A 26,849-nucleotide genomic window follows, 5' to 3' on the forward strand; every position below is an offset into this window, starting at 1 on the left:
GGTATAAGTAAAGAAAGGATGGGTCTAGGGGAGGTGTCGATGGGAAAAGCAGAATCATTACCAGCAGTTCCTATCTGAACAAATGGGGACAGAGGTTATGATCTGAACTTAATGTTGAGTCCAGAAGGTTGTAAAGTGCCTAACTTAAAGTTGAGGTGCTGTTCCTCAAGCTTCATTGGAATAGTGCAGGAGGTTGGAGTGGGTCCGAGAATTAAAATGACAGGTGACTGGAAGCTCAGGGTCACACTTGTGGATTGAACGGAGGCGTTCCACAAAATGGTCATCCAATCTCCATTTGGTTTCCCAATGTTGAGGGGACTGCATTGTGAGCAGCAAATACAGTATACTAAATTGAAAGGAGTACAAATAAATAGCTGCTTCACCTTGAAGGAAAGTTTGGGGCCTGGATGGTGGGAAGGAGGAAGTAAAAGGGCAGGTGTTGACTCTCTTGTGCTTGCACGGGAAGGTGAGTGGGTATTAGAAGTGGACCAGGCTATCGTGGAGGGAACGGCCCCTTCAGAATGCTAAAAGTGGAGGGGGAAGATGTGTTTGCTGATCGCATCTGGAGATTAGCAGTTCTGCACACTTGGGAAGTGGCTGGGCTGGGTTTGATCCTCTTGCCCCATGAGGTCTCCTTGAACTGCAGTGCCCTTGTTACTTTTTATTTGCCCCAGTCTGAGAAATGTTAATTCAGTCTGACGATGCAGGTTTGTAGTTGCTGTGGAACATGGTGGTTGTGTTCAAGGTTCTGATTGGTATGTGTTTGCAGGAGCTCCCCACAGCGCTCGGTGTTGTGGCTCTTCACAGTCATGCTCTGCTCCTACTCCTTGTTCTTTTCCTGGAGAGCTAACCTGGACATCACCAAACCCCTCTTTATTGGAGTGGTGAGTGTCCCATGATTTAATTGATCTGATTTAACAATGCAATGATCAATATTTAGTGTGTGATGAGTTCATGTGTCATCTCTTATTGATTTACACACCTTAAGCCACAGACATCACTTGTCATAGAGTTATACAGCACAGAAACAGGCTCTTCGGCCCACCGTGTCTGTGCTGGCTATTAAGCAGCTATCTATTCTAATCCCATTTTCCAGCACTTTGGCCTGTAGCCTTGTATGCTATGGCATTTCAAGTGTTCATCTAAATACTTCTTAAATGTTGTGAAGGTTCCTGCCTCTACCACCCCCTTCAGGCAGTGTGCTCCAGATTCCAACCACTCTCTGGGTGAAATTTTTTTTTCTCAAATCCCCTCTAAACCTCCTGCCTCTTTCCTTAACTCTATGCCTCCTGGTTATTGACCCCTCTGCTAAGTGAAAAAGTTTCTTCCTATCTGCCCTATCTATGCCCCTCATAATTTTGTACACCTCAATCAGGTCCCCCCTTAGCCTTCCCTGCTCTAAGCCTTTTCAGTCTCTCTTCATAGCTGAAATGCTCCAGCCCAGGCAACATCCTGGTGAATCTCCTCTGCACCCTCTCCAGTGCAATCACATCCTTCCTATAGTATGGTGACCAAAACTGTATACAGTACTCCAGCTGTGGCCTAACTAGCGTTTTATATAGCTCCATCATAACCTCCCTGCTGTTATATTCTGTGCCTCAGCTAATATAGGCAAGTATCCCATATGCCTTCCTAACCACCTTATCTATCTTGTGCTGCTGCCTTCAGTGATCTATGGGCAAGTACGCCAAGGTCCCTCTGAACCTCTGTACTTCCTAGGGTCCTACCATCCATTGTATATTCACTTGCTTTGTTAGTCCTCCCAAAATGCATCACCACACATTTCTCAGGATTAAATTCCATTTGCCACTGCTCTGCCCATCTTACCAGCCCATCTTAATCATCCTGTAATCTAAGGCTTTCCTCCTCTCTATTTACAACACCACCAATTTTCATGTCATCTGCGAACTTACTTATCATACCTCCTAAATTCACGTTTAAATCATTAATGTACACTACAAACAGCAAGGGTCCCAGCACCGATCCCTGTGGTACACCATTGGTCACAGGCTTCCAATTTCAAAAACAGCCCTCGACCATTACCCTCTGCCTCCTGCCACTGAGCCAATTTTGGATCCAATTTGCCAAATTGCCCTGGATCCCATGGGCTCTTATCTTCTTGACCAATCTCCCATGCGGGACCTTATCAAAAGCCTTACTGAAGTCCATGTAGACTACATCAACTGCTTTACCCTCATTTACACACGTAGTCACTGCTTCGAAAAATTCAATCAAGTTTGTTAGACGTGATCTCCCCCTGACAAAGCCATGCTGACTATCCCTGATTAATCCCTGCCTCAACAAGTGGAGATTATTCCTGTCCCTCGGAATTTTTTCCAATAGTTTCCCTACCACTGATGTTAAACTCACCAGCCTGTAATTACCTGGTTTATCCATAATACCCTTCTTGAATAATGGTACCACATTTGCTGTCCTCCAGTCCTCTGGCACTTCTCCTGTGGCCAGAGAGGATTTGAAAATTTGTGTTGGAGCCCCTGCTATCTCCTCCCTTGCCTCACATAACAGCCTGGGATACATCTCATCTGGGCCTGGGGATTTATCTACTTTTAAGCCCGCTAATACCTCCTCCCCTTTCAATGCTAACTTGTTCAACTATATCACAACCCCCCTCCCTGATCTCTACACCTACATCGTCCTTCTCCATAGTGAACACAGGTGAAAAGTTATCATTTAAAACCTCACCATCCTTTGGCTCCACTCACAGATTGCCATTTTGGTCCTTAATAGGCCCTACACTTTCCCTGGTTATCCTCTTACCCTTAATATGCTTATAAAATGCCTTGGGATTTTCCTTTATCTTGGCTGCCAGTGTTTTTTCATGCCCCCTCTTTGCTCTCCTAATTACTTTTTTAACTACCCCCCTACACTTTCTATACTCCTCTAGGGCATCTGCTGTTTTCAGCCCTCTGAATCTGCCTCCTTTTTTTCCTTATCCAATCCTCTATATCCCTTGACATCCAGGGTTCCCTGGACTTGTTGGCCCTGAACCCTCACTATTTCCTCCTTGAATGACTCCCTCCCACTGGTCTGATGTAGACTTTCCTACAAGTAGCTGCTGCCAGTCCATTTTGGCCAGATCCTGTTTTATCATATTGAAATCGGCCTTCCCCCAATTCAGTACCTTTATTTCCAGTCCATCTTTGTCCTTTTCCATAACTATCTTAAATCTTACAGAGTTATGGTCACTATCCCCGAAATGCTTCCCCACTGACACTTTTACCACTTGTCCGGTTTCATTCCCTAAGATTAGGTCCAGTACCACCCCTTCTCTTGTAGGACTTTCTACATGCTGGCTGAAAAAGCTCTCCTGGATTTTTAAGAATTCTGCCCCCTTTTAAGCCTTTTACACTTGTAGTTTTGGCTGTCTGCAATGGGAAGTTGCTGGGTTACAAGGTTGTGTTTTGCACGTTGGCTACACCCTCAGCACTGATGCAGCATGGACCTAATAAACTGTTGAACCGGGGACTGTGACCGACATGCTTGAAGGAGCAGGGCAGTGCTGTAGGTTAGAACGAGTCTGTCATTCGAGAGGTGGGTTTCAGCCCAGACTGAGGTTTGAGAGTCTCTGTGCTGGCCGTGAGGGTTTCCCTGTGAGGGACATGGCAGTGATAAAAGCAGGAATTGCCACGTGGCGATTAGGAAGGTAAGCATAGATGAGGAAGGCCATCATCCCTCTATAGAACCCTATGATACTCCCATTGCAACATCCAACTGCTTAAATGAGTGGAGTTTTTGTTTGCACTCCCCTCCCTGGATTAGAGGTATTGGTCACTTGGTGTGGAGGAGTTTCCTGATATTGCTGGTTTGTGCCTGTGTTCCCCTGTCTTGTACTCGTGGGTTAACCTCAGCATGCTGGATATGTTCATTAGGCCCCCTACCATGCCAATATCTCCTTTCAAAAGGGTCTGTGTTTTTCACATATTTCCTCCATAATTCAGTCCCTCTGACAGGAAGGGACAATCTTCTGGTGCTTCTCTGCATCACTGCAAGGACTCCGATTTTTACTTTGCATCTTGGGGGCCAGAACTGAATGCAGTATAGGGACTCCAGTAGACAGACTATGCAGGACTGGTAATACAGCTCGGCATTCTGTGCCCTTGTTAACTGCTGCTGTGCAGTGTGTGCTGTAGAAATATCTTGCTGTTACCACAGTAGGTGCTGTACTGATGGGTGAAGTTGAGGCACAGTTTGGGACTGGGCTAAGGGCTGTATCCGTCCTGGGAATGTAATACTGCCCTGTGGAACAATCTTGAGGCACTAGGCTTTGGAAAGCAGAATTGTGCCTCCTCGCATCCTGGAGGAAAGGAGGGGGAAGTTGGGAATATCAGACAAAATCCAGAATGTTCTGTGAAGAGACCGTGGCTCTGTGCTGTTGTCACAGGCCTCGAACAGTGTTTCTGTGGATTATTTAACACTTCTCTCTATTTAATTGCCTGGGAGAAACTGTAACACTGTTAGGTGTTTCTGGACATGGCTCTTTTAACATCTACCCAAACATAGTTGTGTGCAGTGTGTTTAATAAACAACAGAAACTTGAACTTCTAGATTGTCTTTGTCATGAAAACCACACTGCCAAAGTGAGACATGTTGGTTTCGTCATATGGAACATTAATTTTAAACTGTTGCTGGACTGAAAATGGCTTGGTTTAAAAGACCACTGGAGGCATAGCTGCACATTTGCATTCTAAAAGAGTTGCCTGGAGAAGACAATGGAACTGCTCCCTGATTTAATTAACCAGATGGATTTTGATGAAAAATATTGAAAGTGTAAAAAGCCAGCATTCAGGGTGTCTGCTAAGATGGAAACTCCACAAACCTTGCTGGGCAGGTTGTTCTAAATAGGGAACTAGTCACATGATTAACCATGCTGGCCAACTTGGAGTTGTGCTCACAGAACAGTTGGAAAAGAGACTGCAATTTGAAGACAACAGAGAAAGAAGCTCTCACTCATGAAGTTCAGGAGGAATCCACTGAAACCACTCAAACCTCAAGAGAAGATTCCTGCAGCTAAACAAGTTTGAAAGTGTGCACTGGGCTCCAACGAGAACTGCAAGACAACTGCAATCCAAGTCTTTACATCAAACCCAAAAGCTAGTAACTGAACTCCAGCTATTGCTTTAAACCTTTCTCCTTCTTTCTCCTCCTCTGTCTCTATTTGCATGTGTGTTTATCGCGTATGCATGCTAGAGTGGTCGTGTTGCCTATTTCTGGTAGTTTTAACTGAATAAGAATTTTGAGGTTACACCTTTCTTCTTTAAATCTAAGAAAACCTGTCTGGTTGATTTCTTTGCCATTGCAATTAGAGAACGGTAAACAAGGATTCACTGAGGGGAAGCTTAAACACAGTGTTTTAAAAGTTAAACCCTGTTACGGCCAAACCAGGCGAAGGCTGAGAGGAAACCCCTAGACCCCTTTCTCACCTGGTCGTAACACCTTTAACAAAGAGAAATGTCCCAAAGAAAGAAATAAAAAAATGGGTGTCCAGGCAAAGAAGGGGATTATAGGAAAGGTGACTAATAGCTTGGTCAAAGAGAGAGGTTTTAAGGAGAGGGAAATGGATGGGTTCAGGGAGGGAATTCCAGAGCATGGGACTGAGCTAAAGGCACGGCTGCCAGTGGTGAGCTGCAGGAAGGGGATGGTTGCACAACAGGTCTGAGTCAGAGGGACAGAGTTCAGGGTGAGTCTGGAGAGGATTAGAGAGGTAAGGAGGGACAAGGCCAGGGAGGGATTCAAAAACAAGAATGAGAATTTTAGATGGCAGCTATCTTGACTGCACTTCCTCCCACCCTGCTTCCTGTAAGGACTCCATTCCATTTTCCCAGTTTCTCTGTCTTGGTCGCATCTGTTTTGATGAGGCAACCTCTCACACCAGTACTTCTGATATGTCTTCATTCATTTTCTTCAACTGAGGATGTGGGCCGGGTTCTTAATGAGTATTTTTAATCTCCGTCTTCACAAAGGAGAGGGTTGATGCAGACCTTGTAGTTAAAGAGGAGGATTGTGAAATATCAGATACGATAAGCATAATGAGAGAGGAAGTACTAGAGGATCTGACATCCTTGAAAATCGATAAATCGCCAGGACCGGATGGATTGCATCCCAGATTGCTAAAGGAAGCCAGGGAGGAAATAGTGGATGTGCTGAGGATCATCGTCAAATCCTCACTAGATACAGGCGAGGTACCAGAGGATTGGAGGTCTGTGAACGTTGTACCATTGTTTTAAAAAAAAAAGGGTGTGAGGGATAGGCCAAATAATTATAGGCCAGTCAGTCTGACCTCGGTGGTGTGTAAATTGTTAGAAACTATTCCGAGGGACAGGATAAATCACCACTTAGAAAGACACGGATTAATCGGGGATAGTCAGCATGGATTTATTAAGGGAAGGTCGTGTCTTACTAACTTATTTGAGTTTTTTGAGGAAGTAACAAGGAGGATTGATGAGGGTAGTGCAGTGGATGTGGTCTACATGGATTTTAGTGAGGCATTTGACAAGGCAGACTGGTCAGTATAATGAAAGTCCATGGGATACAGAGGAATGTGGCAAATTGGATCCAAATTGACTCAGTGACAGGAAACAAAGGGTAGTAGTCGACAGATGTTTTTGTGAATGGAAAGCTGTTTCCAGTGGCATTCCACAGGGCTCAGTGTTGGGTCCCTTACTGTTTGTGGTATATATTAATGATTTTCACTTAAATGTGGCAGGCATGATTGGGAAATTTTCTGATGACACAAAAATTGGCCGTGTATTGACAGTGAAGAGGATAGCCGTAGAAGCTAGAATGATATCAATGGTTTGGTTGAGTGGGTGGAAAAGTGGCAAATGGAATTCTATGTGGAGAAGCATGAGGTAATGCATTTGGGGAGGGCAAATAAAGCGAGGGACTACACAATAAACGGGAGGATATTGAGAGGGAAGAAGTGAGAGGCCTTGGAGTGCATGTCCACAGGTCCCTGAAGGTGGCAGGATAGGTAGATAGAGTGGTGAAGAAGGCAGATGGAATGCTTTCCTTTATTGCCCGAGGTATACAATTCAAAAGCAGGGATGTAATGCTGGAACTGTATAAAACGTTTTAGGCCACAGCTGGAGTATTGCATACAGTTCTAGTCACCACATTACAGGAAGGACATAATTGCTCTGGAGAGAGTACAGAGGAGATTTACAAGAATGTTGCCAGGGCTTGAAAGTTGCAGCTATGAGAAAAGATTGAATAGGCTAGGGTTGTTTTCCTTAGAACAGAGGAGGCTGAGGGCTGACTTAATTGAAGTGTACAAAATTGAGGGGCCGAGATAGAGTAGACAGGAAGGACTTGTTTCCCCTAGCGGAGAGGTCAATTACCGGGGGCAAAGATTTAAGGTGATTGGTAGAAGGATTAGAGGGGACATGAGGAAAAACGTTTTCACCCAGAGGGTAGTGGGTGTCTGGAATTCATTGCCAAGAATGGTGGTGGAGGCAGAAACCCTCAATTCTTTTAAAAGGTACCTGGACATGCACCTGAACTGCTGTAACCTGCAAGGCTCTGGATAAGGTGCTGGAAGGTGGGATTAGATTGGGTGGCTAGTTTTTCCGGCTGGCACGGACACGATGTTCTGAATGGCCTCCGTCTGTGTCATAATTTTTCTATGGTTCTATGGCACCTTCTCATGCAAGTGCGGGAGATACAACACCTACTCTTTTACCCTCCTACCTTCTCACCATCCAAGTCCCCAAGAACTCCTTCCAGGTGAAAGAGCGATTTATGTGTACTTCTCTCAATTTAGTATACAGTATTGGTTGCCCACAATGTGGTCTGCTATACACTGGGGAGACCAAACACAGATTGGGGGATTACTTTGTAGAATCCCTCCATTCAGTCGGCGAGCAAGACCCAGAGCTTCTGGTGACCTGTCGTTTTCAATTCTCCACCTTGCATTCACGCTGACCTCTCAGTCCTCAGCCTACTGCAGTGTTCAATGAAACTCAATGCAAGCTCAAGGAACGGCACCTTGTCTTTCGATTTAGGTACTTTGCAGTTTCACGACTCAACATTTAAGTTTAGCAAACTCAGACAGTAATCTCTGCCCCCATTTTGTTTCCTTCTCCTTACATGTTTGAGTTTTGATCTTGTTTTTCTCTTGTTTATGCTTTTGGACAGCAGCTGTTTGTTCTGCCATTCGCACCTCCTCTGGACACATATTTTAGTTTATTTACCTATCCCATTACCTCTCCATTTGGCCCTGTACCACTATCTCTTTTGTCATTTAATGTCTCTCATCTTCCCTCCTGCCACCACCACCACCACCCCCTGCCCCCAATCACAGACCTAATCTTTTTTGTTCTTTTTCCACCCTCCCCTCCTTCTTCATCTTTAAACCGATTAGATTTCTAACTTTTCCCACTTCTGATGAAAGGTTATTGACCTGAAATGTTAACTCCGTTTTCTTCCACAGATGCTGCTAGACCTGCTGAGTACTTCCAGCATTTTCTGTTTTTGTTTGATTTCCAGCATCTTCAGTATATTGCTTAAGTATTAGAATTTTAAAATTGAGGGGTTGCTGGACCGGGAGTCAATGGAGGCCAGTGAGCACAGGGGTGATGTGTGAGTAGGCCTTGGTCCAAGTTAGGATACAGGCAGTGGAGTTTAAGTTTACAGAGAGTGGAAGATGGAAGGCTGGCCAGGAGAGTATTGGAATTGTCAAATCTAGAAGTATGGATGAGAGTTTCAGCAGCAGATAGAGTGATAGAGTGGATAGTCAGAAGCTTTTTCCCCAGGGTGGAAGAGTCAGTTACTAGGGGACATAGGTTTAAGGTGAGAGGGGCAAAGTTTAGAGGGGATGTGCAAGGCAAGTTCTTTACACAGAGGGTGGTGAGTGCCTGGAACTTGTTGCCGGGGAGGTGGTGGAAGCAGGTACCATAGAGACGTTTAAGAGGCATCTTGACAAATACATGAATAGGATGGGGATAGAGGGATACGGATCCCGGAAGTGCAGAAGGTTTTACTTTAGGCAGGCATCAAGATCGGCGCAGGCTTGGAGGGCCAAATGGCCTGTTCCTGTGCTGTACAGTTTTTTGTTATTTTCTTTGTTCAGATGAGCTGAGGCAAGTGTGGAGTCAGATGGTGTTAGAGGTGGAAAAAGGCAGTTCAGTGATGGTGCAGATATGTGGTCAGAAGCTCATAGTCATTACAGTGCAGGTGCAGGCCATTTGGCCCATCAAGACCATGCCGGTTTTCTGTATAGCAATCCAATCAGTCCCATTCCCCGCTCTGTCCCCATAGCCCTCAAGTTTATTTCCCTCAAGTGCCCATCCAATTTTCTTTTGGAATCATTCACTGTCGCTTGGTCTCTCGCTCTGGGTCTATTTTGAAGGCCTTTAGAATACCCCCAGTAGCGTGATCACACCCTTTTTGCTTCTCAAATTTAACCAAAAGGATTCTGTATTTCCCCCCTCAAGGATATCCTCCCTTTCCAACACTACAATGTCTTCCCTAATCAGCCACCCCACCTCCCTTTTTTCCTTCTCTATCTTTTCTCAACATTTGTATGCTTGAATATTAAGCACCTAGTCCTCACCATTTTTAAGCCACGTTTCCGTTATTACCACTACATCATATTCCCACATGGCTACTTGCTCACAAACCTTATTCACCACAATTTTTGCATTTACATACATGCATTCTAAACCTGTCTTTGTATTTTTCGTAGTCTGTGTCTATCTATGATACTTCCTTCTCCATTGCTATCCAACACTCTCATTCCTTCATGTACCTTGTTCTTTTTTTCTAGTTCTATATGCTAGTGCCCATTCCCTTACCAATTTAGTTTAAAGTCTCTCCAAACACGTGTCAAGCTGCCCACAAAGACATTGTTTCTAGTTCTGTTGAGATGCAAACCATCTCTCTCTTTTTGAATAGGTGCCTCCTGGCCCAGAACTAGTCTCAGTGCTCCAAGAATCTGAAGCCCTCCCTCCTGCACTATGCCTCAAGCCATGCATTGATCCTCCCTAACTCCCTATTTCTATTCTCGCTGGCATAAGGCACTGGGACTACCTTTGAGATTGTACTTTTTAAACTTCCCCCTAGCTCCTGAAAATCTCTATTTAGTTGGTACCAACGTGCATGGCTCATTCCCTTCCCCCTGCAGAATATTCTGCAACTTCTCAGTGATGTGCTTTACTCTGGCACCAGAGAAGCAACACAACCATACAGGGCTCGCAATGACAGTTACAAAATGCCTGTCTCTCTCCCCAACTATCGAATTTCATATAACGACTGCATTTCTACTTTTTGCCGTTCCCTCCTGTGCAGTGAGGTGAGAGTGACTGCCATTGACATCTAGGCAGCATTTGACCGAGTAATGCATCGAGGAGCCCTAGCAAAACTGGAGTCGATGGGAATTGCGGGTTTGAATCTCTTATCTAGCGCAGAGGAGGATAATTGTGGTTGTTGGAGGTCAATCATCTCGGCTCCAGGACATCACTGCAGGAGTTCCTCAGGGTAGTGTGCTAGGCCCAACCGTCTTCAGCTGCTTCATCAATGACCTTCCTTCAATCATAAGGTCAGAAGTGGGGATGTTCGCTGATTGCACAATGTTCAGCACCGTTCACAACTCCTCAGATACTGAAGCAGTCCGTGTAGAACTGCAGCAAGACCTGAACAATATCCAGTCTTGGGCTGATAAATGGCAAGTAACATTCACACCACACAAGTGCCAGGCAATGACCATCTCCAACAAGAGAGAATCTAACCATCTCCCCTCAACATTCAAATGATTGCTGAATCCCCCCACTATCAACATCCTGGGGACTACCATTGACCAGAAACTGAACTGGAGTAGCCATATTAATGCTGTCGCTAGAAGAGCAGGTCAAAGGCTAGGAAACCTGTGGCGAGTAACTCCCCAAAGCCTGTCCACCATCTATAAGGCACAAGTCAGGAGTGTGATGGAATACTCTCCACTTGCCTGGATGGGTGCAGCTCCAACAACACTCAAGAAGCTCAACACCATCCAGGACAAAGCAGCCTGCTTGATTGGCACCCCATCCACAAACATTCACTCCCTCCACCATTGAGGCACAGTGGCAGCAGTGTGTACCATCTACAAGATGCACTGCAGCAATGCACCAAGGCTCCTTAGACAGCACCTTCCAAACCCACGACCTCTACTACCTAGAAGGACAAGGGCAGCAGATGCATGGGAACACCACCACCTGCAAGTTCCCCTCCAAGTCTCTCACTATCCTGACTTGGAACTATATTGGCGTTCATTCACTGTCGCTGGGTCAAAATCCTGGTACTCTTTAACAGCACTGTATGTGTACCTACCCCACATGGACTGCAGTGGTTCAAGAAGGCAGCTCGCCACCAACCTCTCGAGGGCAATTAGGGATGAACAATAAATGTGGGCCTAGCCAGCGATGCCCACATCCATGAAACAAATAAAAAAAAGTCCCTGGGGATCAAGTACAACACCAAGGTTGTGAACAGTTAGGTTCAGCCTTAGACAGTTGTTACAAAGAGGATGGTGGCTAGGGAACAGTTTGTGGTGGGGACCAAAGACAGTGGCTTTGGCATTCCCAATATTTAATTGGAGGAAATTGCATCTCGTCCAATACTGGTTGTCCGATTAGGAGTGGCAGTGGTAAGGTGGAGCTGGGTGTTGTCAGTGTTTGTGTGGAACCTGATACTATGTCTATGGATGATGTTGAGGAAGGCGCCAAGGATAGATCTTTTGGGGGAAATCGGAGGTAACGGTTGCAGACAGCTAAGAGGGGTGAGGAGGGATAGTTTACCACTGTCACAGTCTCACAGGATGCCATTTGTGACTTTGAGGGCTGTTTCAATGTTGTGATGGGTGGAAACCTGATTGGAAGGATTCATACATGGAGTTGCAGCAAAGATGGGCACCAACTTGAGAGGTGACAATACATTCAAGGAGTTTGGAGAGTAAAGGGAGGTTGGAATTGGGGCCCTGTCAGTCACAGCACATTACCCCGCACTCTCCTCAGAAACCTCTTTGTCTTGGCAACATTCTTCTCCATCCCTACAGCAGTCACACCTGTGTCCCCAAGCCCAGCTCCTTTAAATCATTACAACTGATCTCTCTTGCTTTCATTGTAGAAATGTGCCAAATTAAACCTGATTTCAGCATTGCACCAACAGTGTCAATTAGTAACTGAGATTGAGAGATCATTTACTTTCATTTGTATTTGTTTTATTTCTGCAGATTGAAAGGTTCTGGCTACAGAGTAATTTGGTGGTTTGTGTTCTGGCAGGCTGCGGTCTAGTTTCACTTTCCTCCGTGCTGCGGAGAGTAATGGGCAATAATGCATTCTGGCACTGGGCAGAGCAGCTCTCTGTCATCCTCCTCATCGCCTTCCAAATCCATCTGAACTACAGGTGAGGAATGACTTTCAAATCATCTGCCCAAAGATTGTGATAATCCGGGTCAGTTTGGCTTTGCCTTTGGGTCAGAGGTGGTTGTAGTATAATGTGCATGAGCTGTTGCTGGGTAGATTATGTATATAGACCTTGAGCATCACCAAAGGATGTGAGGTTATGAGTCTGACCTCGTGTTGTTCAATGCTAATATAGATGCCTTAGAGATAAAACCCCTGTAAATAAACACCTCTTTCTTTGACCCAAAGTCTACTATCGTCATTTAATACTAACAGCTCACAGACCAGGATAGTTTATGGTGGCAGCGGTAAAAATGATTTTTGTAGGGTAAAGACAGAAGATATCGAACATCGGAGAGAAGCATGGAAAAGCCGATACCCTTACTGGAGAACTTCGAATGAGCGGCAGGGCCCAACCAGGTCGAGGTGTGGCCGAGAGGGTTTCAAAGATTCGACGGGTACCTTTCTGCATCGGGTCTAGCAGCACAACCAAACGGGGAACAGGTCAGTGTTTTATTTTACACCATGGGAGACAGTGCGGTTGACATTTTAACTACCTTGGGGATTGATGAAAAGGAAATTCCGTATGGCGAAGTAATAAAAGCCTTGGAAGGATACTTTAAGATCAGAAAGAATGTTATCGTTGGAAAGGTGAAATTCATTCATTAATGAGCTATATAACATAGCTGAGGATTGTGACTACAGGAGCTTGTGAGAAGAACTGATTTGGGACAGAATAGTAGGCAGGGTGGAATAGTACACCAAGTACTGTCAGACGAGCTTTAGTTGAAAAAGGATTTGACTTCGCGACAATCCATTCTGTTGAACAGGCAGTCGGAGGTCCAAAAATTTAATTGACTACTGGATTGGGGGAGTCCAACCTCTAACTCTAGAATCAATTGAGTATGTGGAGAAGACAAAAGAATATTGGCACCAGAAAGCCCAAGAGGCGGGAAAGACATCTACAGGCACCAACATTGAATTGCAGTAGGTGTGGCTGGGACTGGCACTAGCGGGAAATTTGCCTAGTCCGGGAAGCTGAATGTTTGTTTGTTTCTGGTGCAAGAAAAGGAGGCGCTTTCAGCAGGTCTGTTGCAAAGGGAAACAAATGCTGCAGACTAGCCAAAAAAATGAAGTAAAGGAGAAAGAAACAATCCATACTCCCTTGGAGAAGTGCAAGAGAGAAACAAAGATTGCTGGGAAGCAGAAATCTTAGTGGGAAAAATAAAACCAACTTCAAGTGCAGCACTTTCTGTCCTATCTGACAAAACATCATGGCTGAAGAAGGCAAGGCTTTGGAAAATTCCGGCACAGTCATGATGGGCCAAGTGGCCTCTTTCTGTGCCTTCAACTTTCTATGATTCCATGAAAACCGACAAGAAATTATAGGGGCTGGGAGGGATTTAATTAAAGGTTGTAGGAGAAATTCAAACAACATTAACACACAGAAATAACACAATTCTGTAAACTGTATATGAATAAGAACCAAGCCTGTTCATTACTCAGTAAGAAAGCTTGCCTTACAACTGTTGGGTAGGGTGGAAGAGATCAAGGGACATGAGAAACAGCTCAGCGATTTTAGAGCTGAATTCCCTAAATTATTTGATGGTTTAGGATAATTAAAAACAGAATATTACCTTACTCTCAACAAAGAGGCACAACCGGTATGTTTGTTCATACCAAGAAACATCCCACATCCACTCCTGGAAAAGGTAAAGAAGCAAATCGATGCAATGCTAAACCAAGGAGTTATTTCTGCAATGACTAAACCTACCAGGTGGTGTTCTAGGAAGAAAATCAAATGGGTCTATTAGGATTTGTGTGGACTTTACCCAACTCAATAAAGCTGCAGAGTAAGAGAGAGATTCAGTCTATGGCGTCAGTTAACGACAGCCTAACCAAATTGGGGAAAAGCTTCATATTCACCAAATTAGATGCAAATAACGGATTCTCGCAGTTGCCTTTCAATGAGGAGTATAAACTGTTAACTACCTTTATCACACCCTTCAGTAGATTCTGTTTCAACAGACTACCATTTGGTATTGCGTCAGCACCAGAGATATTCCAGCGGATAACATCAGCTATCTTGGAAGGCTTAGAGGATGCCACATGGATGATCTGATTCATGGAGCAAACCAAGACGAGCACATCACAAGAGTAAGAGCTGTGTTACACAGGTTACAAGAGACCGGTCTCTCATTACATGAGAAATGTGTATTCTCACAGTCGACAGTGAGGTTCCTTGACCACATAATTGGATCTGGCATCAAGATAGAACCACAGAAGACGAAGGCAATAAATGATTTCCCAGAGCCAAAGAACGGATTTACAGCGATTCATGTGTATGATTAACCAGGTAGGGAAATTCCTACCAAATCTAGCCACTATTAACAAGCCTTTATGACAACTGCTAAACAGCAGCCACGCCTTGTGCTGGGGACACTGCCAGAAAAATTATTTCAAGAAGATAAAGGAAATGTAAACTATCAGTTTTGACGCAATATGATCCGGAGCTAGTGACCATTATTGCAGCAGATGCATTGGCAACAGGATTAGGTGCAGTCTTGGTTCACATTCAACAAGATCTACAACACAGGCCTGAGTACTTTGCCTCTCGTTCGTTGTCAGAGACAACGCAGTGATTGAAAAGGAAGTATTAGCAGCAACATGGGCGTGAGAAAAATTTTCGGCCTACGTACTGGGCCTCAAGGTCAAAATCGAAACTGACCACAAGTCACTAGTGACGATGCTTAACTCAAAGGAGCTAGCTAAATTAACCCCAAGGGTACAGAGATTTCAACTACAACCAATGAGATATGACACAACAACTGAATATGTCCCAGGGAAATATCAGGTGACAGCTAGTGCGCTATCAAGAGCATCGATGGTTATACTTTAAGTGGGAGATATCTCATTCCTGGAGGAAGTGGAAGTCTGTGCTTTAGCTATAACCAAAAGTTTGCCGGCAACTGCTCAAAAGATTATGCCAAATCAGAAACCTACAGAAAGAGGACGAATTTTGCAAAATTCGTCAAGACAGTTTTGCCAAGAAGGTTGGCCAGAATATGTGACTAATAATCCAGTTTCAAGAAAATATATCATGAGCAATTAAGCCATCTTACTATTGTGGGTGACTTACTGGTCTACGACGAAAGACTGGTTATTCCAAAGGCTTTAAGGTTATAGATCCTAGAGAAACAATACCAAGGACATTTAGGAATCACCCAAGTGTAGAACAAGAGCGAGAAACTCTGTATGGTGGCCGGTTGTTTCTAAGAAGATCGAAGACACTATTTCCAGGTGTATCACATGTGTTATTACCAGACAGGACTGTAGAGAGCTGCTGATGAATGGCCTCCTTCTGCGCTGTAACAATTCTGAATGTGATGTCGTCTTTGTTTCTGTCCAAGCCATGCGAACGCCTGGGAATGGACTTGTTTGAACGTAAAGGGAAGATTTTCCTTATTGTCGTTGACTATTGCAGATGGGTTGAAGTCAAACCAATACATGGCCAGAGTTCTGAAGCTGTAATCAAATCATTAAAAGAAATTTTCGCTACACGTGGCATTCCGGACCTAGTGATGTACAATAATTCATGAATGAAGCCTTCAAAGATTTTGCAGTAATGTGTGGGTTTGCCCATGTCATGAGTTCACCAAGGTACCCCAGGGCAATGGATAAGTAGAGACAGGTGTTCGAACCATGAAAATGCTACTGAAAAAGAATGAGGATTTTTCAGCTGCTACTATTAATCAACGCCACTCCAGAACGGGCTGGCTCCATGTGAGTTGCTAATGGGCAGGAGGTTGAAGACACAACTACCCACACTCCCAAGAACCCTTCAGCCATGAATTGGTTCAGAAGACTGGGAAAGGGTGACAGTGAGAGAAGAGAAAGAGCGGTCAATCCAAACAGAGAATCATGAAAGACGCTGGAAAGCAGAAAAATCAAACAGACCTATGACCTGGCGATTTGGTTTGGTTTGGATTAAAGATCCAAGTTGATGTTGGGAAGTGATGGAGAAATCTCCATATCCTCGATCCTACATAATCCAGACAGACCAGGGATGGATAAAGAGAAATGGAAGATCTTTGGTACTAACATCACAGAAGAAGGGGGAAAAAAATCAAGAGAATCGGCTACCAGAGAGAGCTGATGAACCAGTGATGCAACCAACAATAGATCACCCAGACAGTGAAGGCAGAGAACCTGAGTCATCCAGTAGTTCCACTCATCCACAGAAAGTGAGGAAGAACTGAAAGACCCAATACCCCAAACAAGTGAATGAAGAACATGCTATGGCAAAGTCGTGAGGACCCCAAAGCATTACAGATCTGAGTAAAGTTAGACCTGGGGGTGGGGGAAGGAGATGTAGTATAATGTACATAAGCTGTTGCTGGGTAGATTATGTACATAGACCTTAAAGACCTTAAGCATCATCACAGGATGTGATGTCGTGAGTCCACTTTGTGTTGCTCAATGTTAATGTAGATGCCTTAGATAAGACCCCTATAAATAAACTCGTTACCTTGACCCCAAAGTCTACTATCATTTAATACTAACAGCACTCTGACCAGGTTAGTACAGTTGTGATATCACGTAATAGTTTGATACTTGTGATACAGCAGTTTGAATCATGCTGGTCACCTATTCACACGTGTATGATGGAGCTCTTTTGTAAACTTGTTAGTTTGCAATAAAGAACTCAGTATTTAACTACCATTCAGCTCAAGATTGTTTGGTACCTTTATTGATGAAGAAAGCAATAGCACAACAATGTCCACTCCAGAGACTTAACACAAAATGCAGCTGAGTGCTGCAGTGTTGGAGATGCTACCTTTTAGTTGAGAAGTTAAACTGAGGTCTCGTCTGCCCTCAGGAAAAAAAAAATGCCCTCGCAAAAGATCCTATGGCCATGATTTGAAGTTCTGCTGGTGTCCGCTCCAACATTTATCCCTCAACCAACACCATCAGAACGTATTACTTTATTGCTGTTTGTGGGATCTTGCTGTGTGCAATGTGGTTGCCAGGTTTTTGTATGAAACAAATGACTACATGCATTAATTCATCGTGAAGCACTGAAGACCTGAAAGGCGTGATGCAAATGCAAGTTTGTTCTAGTTACTATAATTAACTTTTTTTTATTGAGGATCCAGAACAAAGGGTCAAAGCTCATCGTAAAACACTGAGGCAAGGCTTAGGATCAGTAAAAGAGAAGATGGGGCAAATCAGGATGTAGTCATGACAGGCTACAATTTAATTTTAAAAGCTTGTAGATTGTTGGGGGGAAAGGTTGAGAGACATGAGAGGTCCGCCCAGAAAAAAATGAGTTCGAGCAGGAGAGGTTGTGATAAGGCTGGAGAGTGTCCAGAGAGGTGCAATAGTAAGGTTGGACCAGTACTTGAACCTTGGGAAGACTAAGAGTGAGATTCGAAGAGTGATTAGAAGTTACAGCCGATCACTGGGCCATGCAGCAATGATTATATTCTTGTATTTCATACAAAATAACCCAGCTTATGACAGTGATTGCCACACATTAAAAATATGCCCATCTAAAGAGCCCGGCTGGACCTCGTTCTGCAGAGACATGGGCATAGGAACTTGAGCAATTTATCAGAAACTTGTCATATAATGAGGTGATATTGGAGTGCTTAATCCTGAATGTAGGAACAGGTAATGCCAGCAACAGGGTCGGTGCCTCTTGCTCCCTTCATTTTTACCAACTGCTGCCTCTTGCTTCCCACCTTAATCCTTGACTTGTAAAGTTGATTTGATTTAGCCCACATCAAGGGGAAAGTCACGTACTTCTATTATCGTTTTGGTACAATGAATGATAAATGGGTAAATCTTGTCATGAAGCAATGTTTTGTTAATTCTTGTGCTTCATATAAAATAACCCAGTTTAGTGGGTTGCATTTGTGCTTTGTCTCGCTCAAGTACTTTAGTTCACCTTTTGAAAGATAGGAGAACATGCCACACAGGCAGAGCATCGTAATGGCTCCTGAGTCAAGTTAACATATTTGATTTTTTTTTTCCATTTTTCTCTTTTTCTCGCTCTGTCTTTCTCTCTCTCTCGTGCACTCTCAGTGGGTCATTCACCGTTACACTCACCATTGCTGCTTCACTCCGTCACCCCCCTGCCCCCATTCTCCAAAGGTGGATATGAAGCAAGGCTGGGTTTGGCTTTGATGGCTAAACTCTTCGCTGTGCAGCTGTTTTGAGATGAACTTTATAAACAAACAAACAAAGAACAGTACAGCACAGGAACAGGCCATTTGGCCCTCCAAGCCTGCGCCAATCTTGATGCCTGCCTAAACTAACACCTTCTGCACTTCCGGGGCCCATATCCCTCTATTCCCTTCCTATTCATATATTTGTCAAGATGTCTCTTAAACGTCGCTATCGTATCTGCTTCCACCACCTCCCCTGGCAGCAAGTTCCAGGCACTCACCACCCTCTGTGTAAAAAAACTTGCCTCGCACATCCCCTCTAAACTTTGCCCCTCTCACCTTAAACCTGTGTCCCCTAGTAACTGACTCTTCCACCCTGGGAAAAAGCTTCTGACTATCCACTCTGTCCATGCCGCTCATAACTTTGTAAACCTCTATCATGTTGCCCCTCCACCTCCGTCGTTCCAGTGAAAACAATCCGAGTTTTTCCAACCTCTCCTCATAGCTAATGCCCTCCAGACCAGGCAACATCCTGGTAAGCCTCCTCTGTACCCTCTCCAAAGCCTCCACGTCCTTCTGGTAGTGTGGCGACCAGAATTGCACGCAATATTCTAAGTGTGGCCTAACTAAGGTTCTGTACAGCTGCAACATGACTTGCCAATTTTTATACTCTATGCCCCGACTGATGAAGGCAAGCATGCCGTATGCCTTCTTGACTACCTTATCCACCTGCGTTGCCACTTTCAGTGACCTGTGGACCTGTACGCCCAGATCTCTCTGCCTGTCAATACTCCTAAGGGTTCTGCCATTTACTGTATACTTCCCACCTGTATTAGACCTTCCAAAATGCATTACCTCACATTTGTCCAGATTAAACTCCATCTGCCATTTCTCCGCCCAAGTCTCCAACTGATCTATATCCTGCTGTATCCTCTGAAAATCCTCATCATTATCCGCAACTCCACCAACCTTTGTGTCGTCCGCAAACTTACTAATCAGACCAGCTACATTTTCCTCCAAATCATTTATATATAATACAAAGAGCAAAGGTCCCAGCACTGATCCCTGCGGAACACCACTAGTCACATCCCTCCATTCAGAAAAACACCCATCCACTGTTACCCTCTGTCTTCTATGACCAAGCCAGTTCTGTATCCACCTTGCCAGCTCACCTCTGATCCCGTGTGACTTCACCTTTTGCACCAGTCTGCCATGCGGGACCTTGTCAAAGGCTTTACTAAAGTCCACATAGACAACATCCACCGCCCCTCCCTCATCAATCATCTTCGTCACTTCCTCAAAAAACTCAATCAAATTAGTAAGACACGACCTTCTCTTCACAAAACCATGCTGTCTCTCGCTAATAAGTTTGTTTGTTTCCAAATGGGAGTAAATCCTGTCCCGAAGAATCCTCTCTAATAGTTTCCCTACCACTGACGTAAGGCTCGCCGGCCTATAATTTCCTGGATTATCCTTTCCACTCTTCTTAAACAATTATACATAATGAAAATATATTATCCTGCTACTGAAGTATTTTCCTATATGTCATATTGCTGGTAAGTACACACTAACTGAGTTAATACAATGTATTGTATGGTTTAAGTGTTTTGTGTTTTTGGCATGTTCTTTGTTGCTTTATACTTTAAAGTTGGACATTGAAAGTTGAATGTGGAATGTGAGGTGTGATGTACCGAAGATGTACACTGGATGCTCTGTTCTTAAACATTAACAAATTATTTCCAATTATATTATTTTGTTCAGGATCTGTGACCAAAGTAGTAATGATGTTGTGGATAAGTTTGCCAGAAATCTGTTGGGCAGCATGCCCCCTAATGCAACGATCCTGCTCCGAGGAGACCTCCCAGGAAACTCCCTGCGATACCTCCATTACTGTGAAGGACAAAGACCTGACCTCAGCCTGGTGGATCAGGAGGTAACAGAGCCACAATCTACTGCGAGATGGGATCGGAAGAGCTGAGGGATACATCAGTACTCTTAAACCAGTGGGGAAAACTGGGCAACACATTCAGAAGCTTCAAAATAATTTCTAATCACATTTTAAAATCTCTTCAGGGAGCTATTGTACATGTTCAGATTCAACTTTTTAACATGAGTGAGCCAGCAGACTCCTCGAGTGATGTCCCAGATCAGTGACATGCCCACATTTCTGTGACTGTACGCTGTCCTCGTTCCTCTGGGCTCGGAATGAGTGCTGAATCGTTCTGAGCTATAAACCGTGTCCAACTCCCAACAAAACACAAATGCAACTTGTGAACTAATTATCTACAACTCACCCCAATAAGTTTAAATTATTCAAATTCTTCCATTTTTAACAACCAGATATCAGGGGAAAAAATGGATGTTTCAGCTAAATGGTCTCATGCAGTCCCTCAGCCCTGTCCCCTTGGCCTCTCTGGGGCAGGTGGTCACCAATCAGATAAACTCAGTCACCTCTGGGGAAGGACGATGGAAGAGCCAGCGTCTGGGAGGAGGGTTTGAGTGACCTGGGATGTCTGCTAACTCAGTCCCCCAGGGTGATCTGCTTTTTAAGGGTGGATGTTTGATGTGAATCAGAGCCTGTGGTCATTGTGTAATATCAAATATACTGGGGAGCTAAATGATGAGTAAGCAGTATTTGTCTTCATTGGAACAAGGAGACCTGAGGCAGCGAATCGCCTTTTCTGGTTTTGTGTAATTAAAGCAGTTTCACAACTGGAAGAATCTCAGTAAAGGATATAACCTGATGCCACTTTCCCTGCAGATGATGACATATGATTGGTATTTACCGAAATTGGCCAAGCATCTACCAAGGATCCACTTCCCTGGATATCGCTGGAACCCCGTCAACCAAGAGGATTCTGCTGGGACTGTGATGTTCAACCTGCATCATTTACTCAGTGAGAACAGAGAGTGAGTTTTTCTATAAACTCAGTTACTCAGTGAGTTTGAGCAGCTCAGGCAACCCATCAATTCAGTGGAAATACAGTTCTGTATCTGACCAGACCCTGGTTCTTCAGAACTATGCTTCAGTAGGGTGGTGTGAAGCTGGTCTGTCTGATGACCAGGTGAGAGTAGAGTGTAACTGACTACCTCAGGTGGATTTGGTTCATACATGGGTCCAAGAGGTGAGAAGGCCCTGTACACAGTCCAACATAGCCCCTTTCTGTATTAGACTCAGACACTGTAGCATTGCACCTCCTGGGACCTGAGTAGAAATCCAGTTCAGACTGAGATGAGAATCTGCTAGTGGAGATGGGTTGAAGTCAGTCACAACCCAGGTATGAGTGAGGGGGAAGTTTACAGCAAAAAATGAAGTCACTTCAAGCTGATCAATAAATTGGCAATGTCACGCCTGTAAGGACATCTACACTGGGGTCATTCAGACTAAATCTTACCCATCAACTAACCTCGTTCCCTGGGAGTATTTGATGGGACAGTGCAGGGGGAGCTTTACACTCTATGTAATAGAGTTGGCCAACCTTTTCCCATTGTGGTGTGTGTGTGGGGAGGTGGGGTGGGGTGCGGTGCACATTACCAGTTTTGCCTCACATCGGGGGCTGGTGAGACAATTTCGGAAAGATAAATGCATTATCTTACTATTAATCAAAACAACGAACGTGCATGATTGTGAAGAAGTTTTAAATGAGATTAATTTATTGACTTGCTATCTCATCACTATGTGGGACACTGATTTAATTAGATACTTTTGAAAAAGAAAGTTGGAACCCACTGAAAAATCCCAAATTTGTCCAAAGTTCAGAAACCACTGTTCCTGATGTCAGCACCTGTCTGCTGTAAAACTGACAGGGTGATTTTTTTTTTCTTAGAAAGCTGGTCTGAAAGAAACAAATGGGAAATTTCTCATCTCCTGAAATATATCTGCAGACCGGATGGGAAACCTTTGGCGGGCCAGATCTTGGCCAACCGGCTTTATGTTGGACAATGCTGATCTAACCCTTGTTGTACCTGCTGTAGGAGTGTTTGATGGGCATTTGGTATCTAAAGTTGTAAAATATTTCAGACAGCACTAATGTTTGCCTATTCGAAGAGTAAACGTCACCAAGACTGATGTGAGCTCTGTTACAGCTCTCAGCTCTATCATGGTCCCCAGATGTTTCCTGTGAAAATCCATGGGATTAGTCTGCTCTGATCTCAGGAATAGTGACACCCACGATTTGGAGGAACATACAGGAGCAGAGTGCCAGTTGTAACTGCCCTTTGTTCCAGATTTACACAGTTAGAATTGATTCTTGGTGTTGAAGTGAAGATTTGATTTTGAAAGGCTGGAATTGTCTGCCTACTGAAATTCATTGAAATATACACCTGTGTGTTTTTCAGCAGGGAGATCTTTGTGTGTATAGGGCTGCATGAAGGAGACCCAAGCTGGAAGCACAGTTACTCTCTCTGGCCATGGGGGGTATGTGAGAAGTTGGTACAGTCCACCAGTCTGTTCATCCCGGAAATGTGGATCCAGCACACCAAGAATATGTACAACTGGACAGAGGAATATGGCAGGTGGGTGTCATGGTGCATGGGGCTGGGACGGGAGGGTGGGTGTCATGGTGCGCGGAGCTGGGACAGGAGAGCAGGTGTCATGGTGTGCAAGGCTGGAACAGGAGGGTGGGTGTCATGGTGCACAGAGCTGGGACAGGAGAGTGGGTGTCATGGTGTGCAAGGCTGGAACAGGAGGGTAGGTAGGTGTCATGTTAAATGGGACTCTTGTTGGTTCTGAACTAGCCTGCCCGCTCCGTCACCTGAACCCATTTCTGTGAGAAATCACTCTTGACATGGTCTATCCATTGCGTCTTGTTTCATGTACCTGTGTGTGCAAGGCCGTGAAAGGCAGTCTAGCTCTTTCCATTATTGAAACATGTCCAAACCCTCGCAGTCAGCTTTTATTTTTTTTCTTTTAGAGATACAGCACTGAAACAGGCCTTTCGGCCCACCTTAGATCTTCTGCACAACATTTATTTCTTGTCCATGACATTCATCATTCTTGATGGTTTGCATACTTGGTACACCCAGTATTCCTCACAGCAGCTCATCTCTGATCTCAGCACCTTTTTCCTTGATAACCTTTCTCGTGTCCCAGACCTCAGATCTGTATAATGATATGACAATAACTATTGTTTTTACCAGAATATCTTTAGCTTTCCATATTGTATGGTAAGCGCCGAGGGACATTTTATTGCATTAAAAGTGCCATATTAATATGTAATGGTGGCAGCAGCAGCAACCTCCACTCCCTTTCCCTGGCACTAACCCCCCCAAAACATTTCCACCTGTTCCTTCCAACTATAATCTGTATATCTTTCTGATGCTTCACAAATGATATGGCCTTTGCCTTCCTTGTCCTGGTTTGTAATCCTAATGCTGTACTCCATGTCCTCCTTTATGTTATGATCTCAGTAGAGATCAGTAACTTTTTTGAAAAGAAATTCAAACTCCCAGTTATCAACAGAGAATTACGCCACATGATTTCACATTTTAAACAAAAACCTTTACAAGAGTTAAACAAAGAAAGCACGAAGAGTTTAACACTATATTTTGTACTTCAAACTCAAAATTTCAACCGAACATAAAGTCTTATACTTGAAAGCTGAAAATCTCAACAGAACACTCCCGGTTTGACTTTTACTTCCACCAAGAGTTCCCCTATAATTCACAGGATCTTGAAGGTTCTTTCATTTCTCCTGGAATCAATCCAAAGTGTGTCACAGCTCCCAGGAATTCACTCCGATTCTCCTTAATTTCCTAGCTATCTTCCGAGGTGAGGCATTTCTCGGGTTTTCTCCCTCTAGCAACCAGCTAGGCGAACCCTCCAGCCCTACTTCAATACCTCATGAATTTGGATTTCCCCAGCCTGAGCATGGGCCTTACTCACATCCTTGATTAGTGACTCCTAATCAGAAACACCCCTGGTTCCTGATGGCCTCTCTGCTCCTTGTCCCAGCGTCTGGCAGATTCTCTCTCCACCCAGTTCAAGCTGCTCCAAAACACAGCCTGACTTTGTGAGAAATCAGAGATAAAAATCCAACACCAAAAGGGCATCTCGCTGCACAATTTATCTCCATAGCAATGTCCCAGATAGAAATTTAAACGAACTTAACTTCTAGTTTCAAAACAAAACCTTTGGTCCTGAGTCTACATGAATAATTTATATCTCTGATTAGCACGTCTGCAATCTCTGCAGACGTTCTGGCTCCACTGTGAAGCTACGAGAAGAGTCACCCATTATTTAGTGTTGTCACACTTTTAACTCTGACCTCTGTTAATAAACATGGAAGGACCTTTGATGTGTAAATACCTTGAGTGATCTGGCAATTTTGAATTCGAGTTGCGATTACTTTACATTTACAAATTTAATTCCCCAACACTAAAAGTGACCTCTTAAAAATATTTATATAAACCATGAACTAGATGATTGTAACATTTTTCTAATAGTTTGTGAAAATCTGTTTATATCAGTAAAACAGATTGTTTTAAATATTTGCCACATAAGAAAGCTTTTTATGGAAGGATAATGCTAGAGCCTATCTTTACTCAGTTTCACATCAATTGTTTACAAGGATTACAAACATATAGCTCTTCACTCAAACCTTCCACCAGTCTCTAAGTGTCTGCTTATAAGTGCTCAAGATCGACTCCATTTAACACCCTCCACCTGCATATAATCAAACAAATCAATTAACAGATTGCGCACAGTGGCGCAGTGGTTAGCACCGCAGCCTCACAGCTCCAGTGACCCGGGTTCAATGCTGGGTACTGCCTGTGTGGAGTTTGCAAGTTCTCCCTGTGTTTGCGTGGGTTTCCTCCGGGTGCTCCGGTTTCCTCCCACATGCCAAAGACTTGCAGGTTGATAGGTAAATTGGCCATTAGCAATTTCCCCTAGTATAGGTAGGCGGTAGGGAAATATAGGGACAGGTGGGGATGTGGTAGGAATATGGAATTAGTGTAGGATTAGTATAAATGGGTGGTTGATGGTCGGCACAGACTCGGTGGGCCGAAGGGCCTGTTTCAGTGCTGTATCTCTAAACTAAACTAAAGGAGACTCCTCCAGTATCATCATTTTATTATAATAAAAGCAAAATACTGCGGATGCTAGAAATCTGAAATAAAAACAAGAAATGCTGGAACCACTCAGCAGGTCTGGCAGCATCTGTGAAAAGAGAAGCAGAGTTAACGTTTCGGGTCAGTGACCCTTCTTCACCTATCATCATTTTATTGTAAGATTCAGCACTGTTTGCACTATTAGAGTAAATTAATTAGATGACAATGCATCTGCTTGTCTCACCCCAACTGTTGATTTAAATCACTGTCAGGTCCCTATCCACTCTAACATCTCATGGACATATTGTAGGTGTTTTCTATCAATCCAATAAGTTTCCCAGGAATACCCATCCTCAAGACCACCCCTATCCAGTCTCACCATACGTTGTTACGACCAGGTGAGAAGGGGTCTCGGGGTTCCCTCTCAGCCTTTGCCTGGTTTAGCCATAACAGGGTTTAATTTTAGAAACACCATGTTTTAGCTCCCCTCAGTGAATCCTTGTTCACTGCTCCAGTTGTAAGGCAAAGAAATCAGACAGGTTTCCTTAGATTAAAACAAGAAAGGTGGAAGTTTATTACGATCATGCTAGCATGCATACGCGATAAACACACATGCAGATAGAGACAGAAAAAAGGGGAAAGTTTGAGGCAATATCTGGATTATAGTTTACGGTCAGGGGTGAGGGATTGTAGGACGAGGGCTGTGCAGGGTGAAGCTGTGGGGGTGACAATGCTGGAATGTGAATAGATGTTTCTGTCTTACAGGTTTGATCAAGCTTCTTGGGAAGCTGTAGCAAATGAAGAAATGTGGCAAGCAAGGTAACCCAGCACCTCCAAGATACTCAAACTAATTAGTTTGAAGTCAGCATTGCCTTCAGTATCACAGGGGATTGTTAATAAATGATCCTTATTATGGTGGTGTTCCCTCTCAGAATTAATCACATAAATAGAGATAAATGGGTTTGATCCATTAGCCATTACTGAGATGTAGGTGCAGGGTAACCAAGGTTGGGAACCAAATATTCCAGGGTGCTTGAGTTTTACAAACATATGAATTAGGAGCAGGAGCAGCCCATTCGCCCCCTCAAGCCTGCTCCACCATTCAATAGGATCATGGCTAATCTGATTGTAACGTCAACTCCGCATTCCCGCCTACCCCGATAACCTTTCACCCCCTTGCTTATCAAGAATCTATCTACCTCTGCCTTCAAAATATTTCAAGACTCTACTTCCG

At 44.1% G+C, this 26,849-nt stretch overlaps 1 protein-coding gene across 1 annotated transcript in view; it reads left to right on the forward strand.

Moving 5' to 3' along the window:
* tmem260 (transmembrane protein 260) overlaps positions 1–26,849 on the forward strand; it is a 55,283-nt gene that overhangs the window by 15,229 nt on the left and 13,205 nt on the right. Inside the window, exons 9-14 of the mRNA XM_068057812.1 lie at positions 770–884; positions 12,224–12,396; positions 20,327–20,498; positions 21,327–21,475; positions 22,904–23,080; positions 26,381–26,434. Coding sequence (XP_067913913.1) covers positions 770–884; positions 12,224–12,396; positions 20,327–20,498; positions 21,327–21,475; positions 22,904–23,080; positions 26,381–26,434 — 840 coding nt within the window. The remainder of the gene's footprint in view (positions 1–769; positions 885–12,223; positions 12,397–20,326; positions 20,499–21,326; positions 21,476–22,903; positions 23,081–26,380; positions 26,435–26,849) is intronic.

The sequence above is a fragment of the Heterodontus francisci genome, chromosome 26 (genome assembly GCF_036365525.1).
Source record: "Heterodontus francisci isolate sHetFra1 chromosome 26, sHetFra1.hap1, whole genome shotgun sequence".
Lineage (NCBI taxonomy): Eukaryota > Metazoa > Chordata > Chondrichthyes > Heterodontiformes > Heterodontidae > Heterodontus > Heterodontus francisci.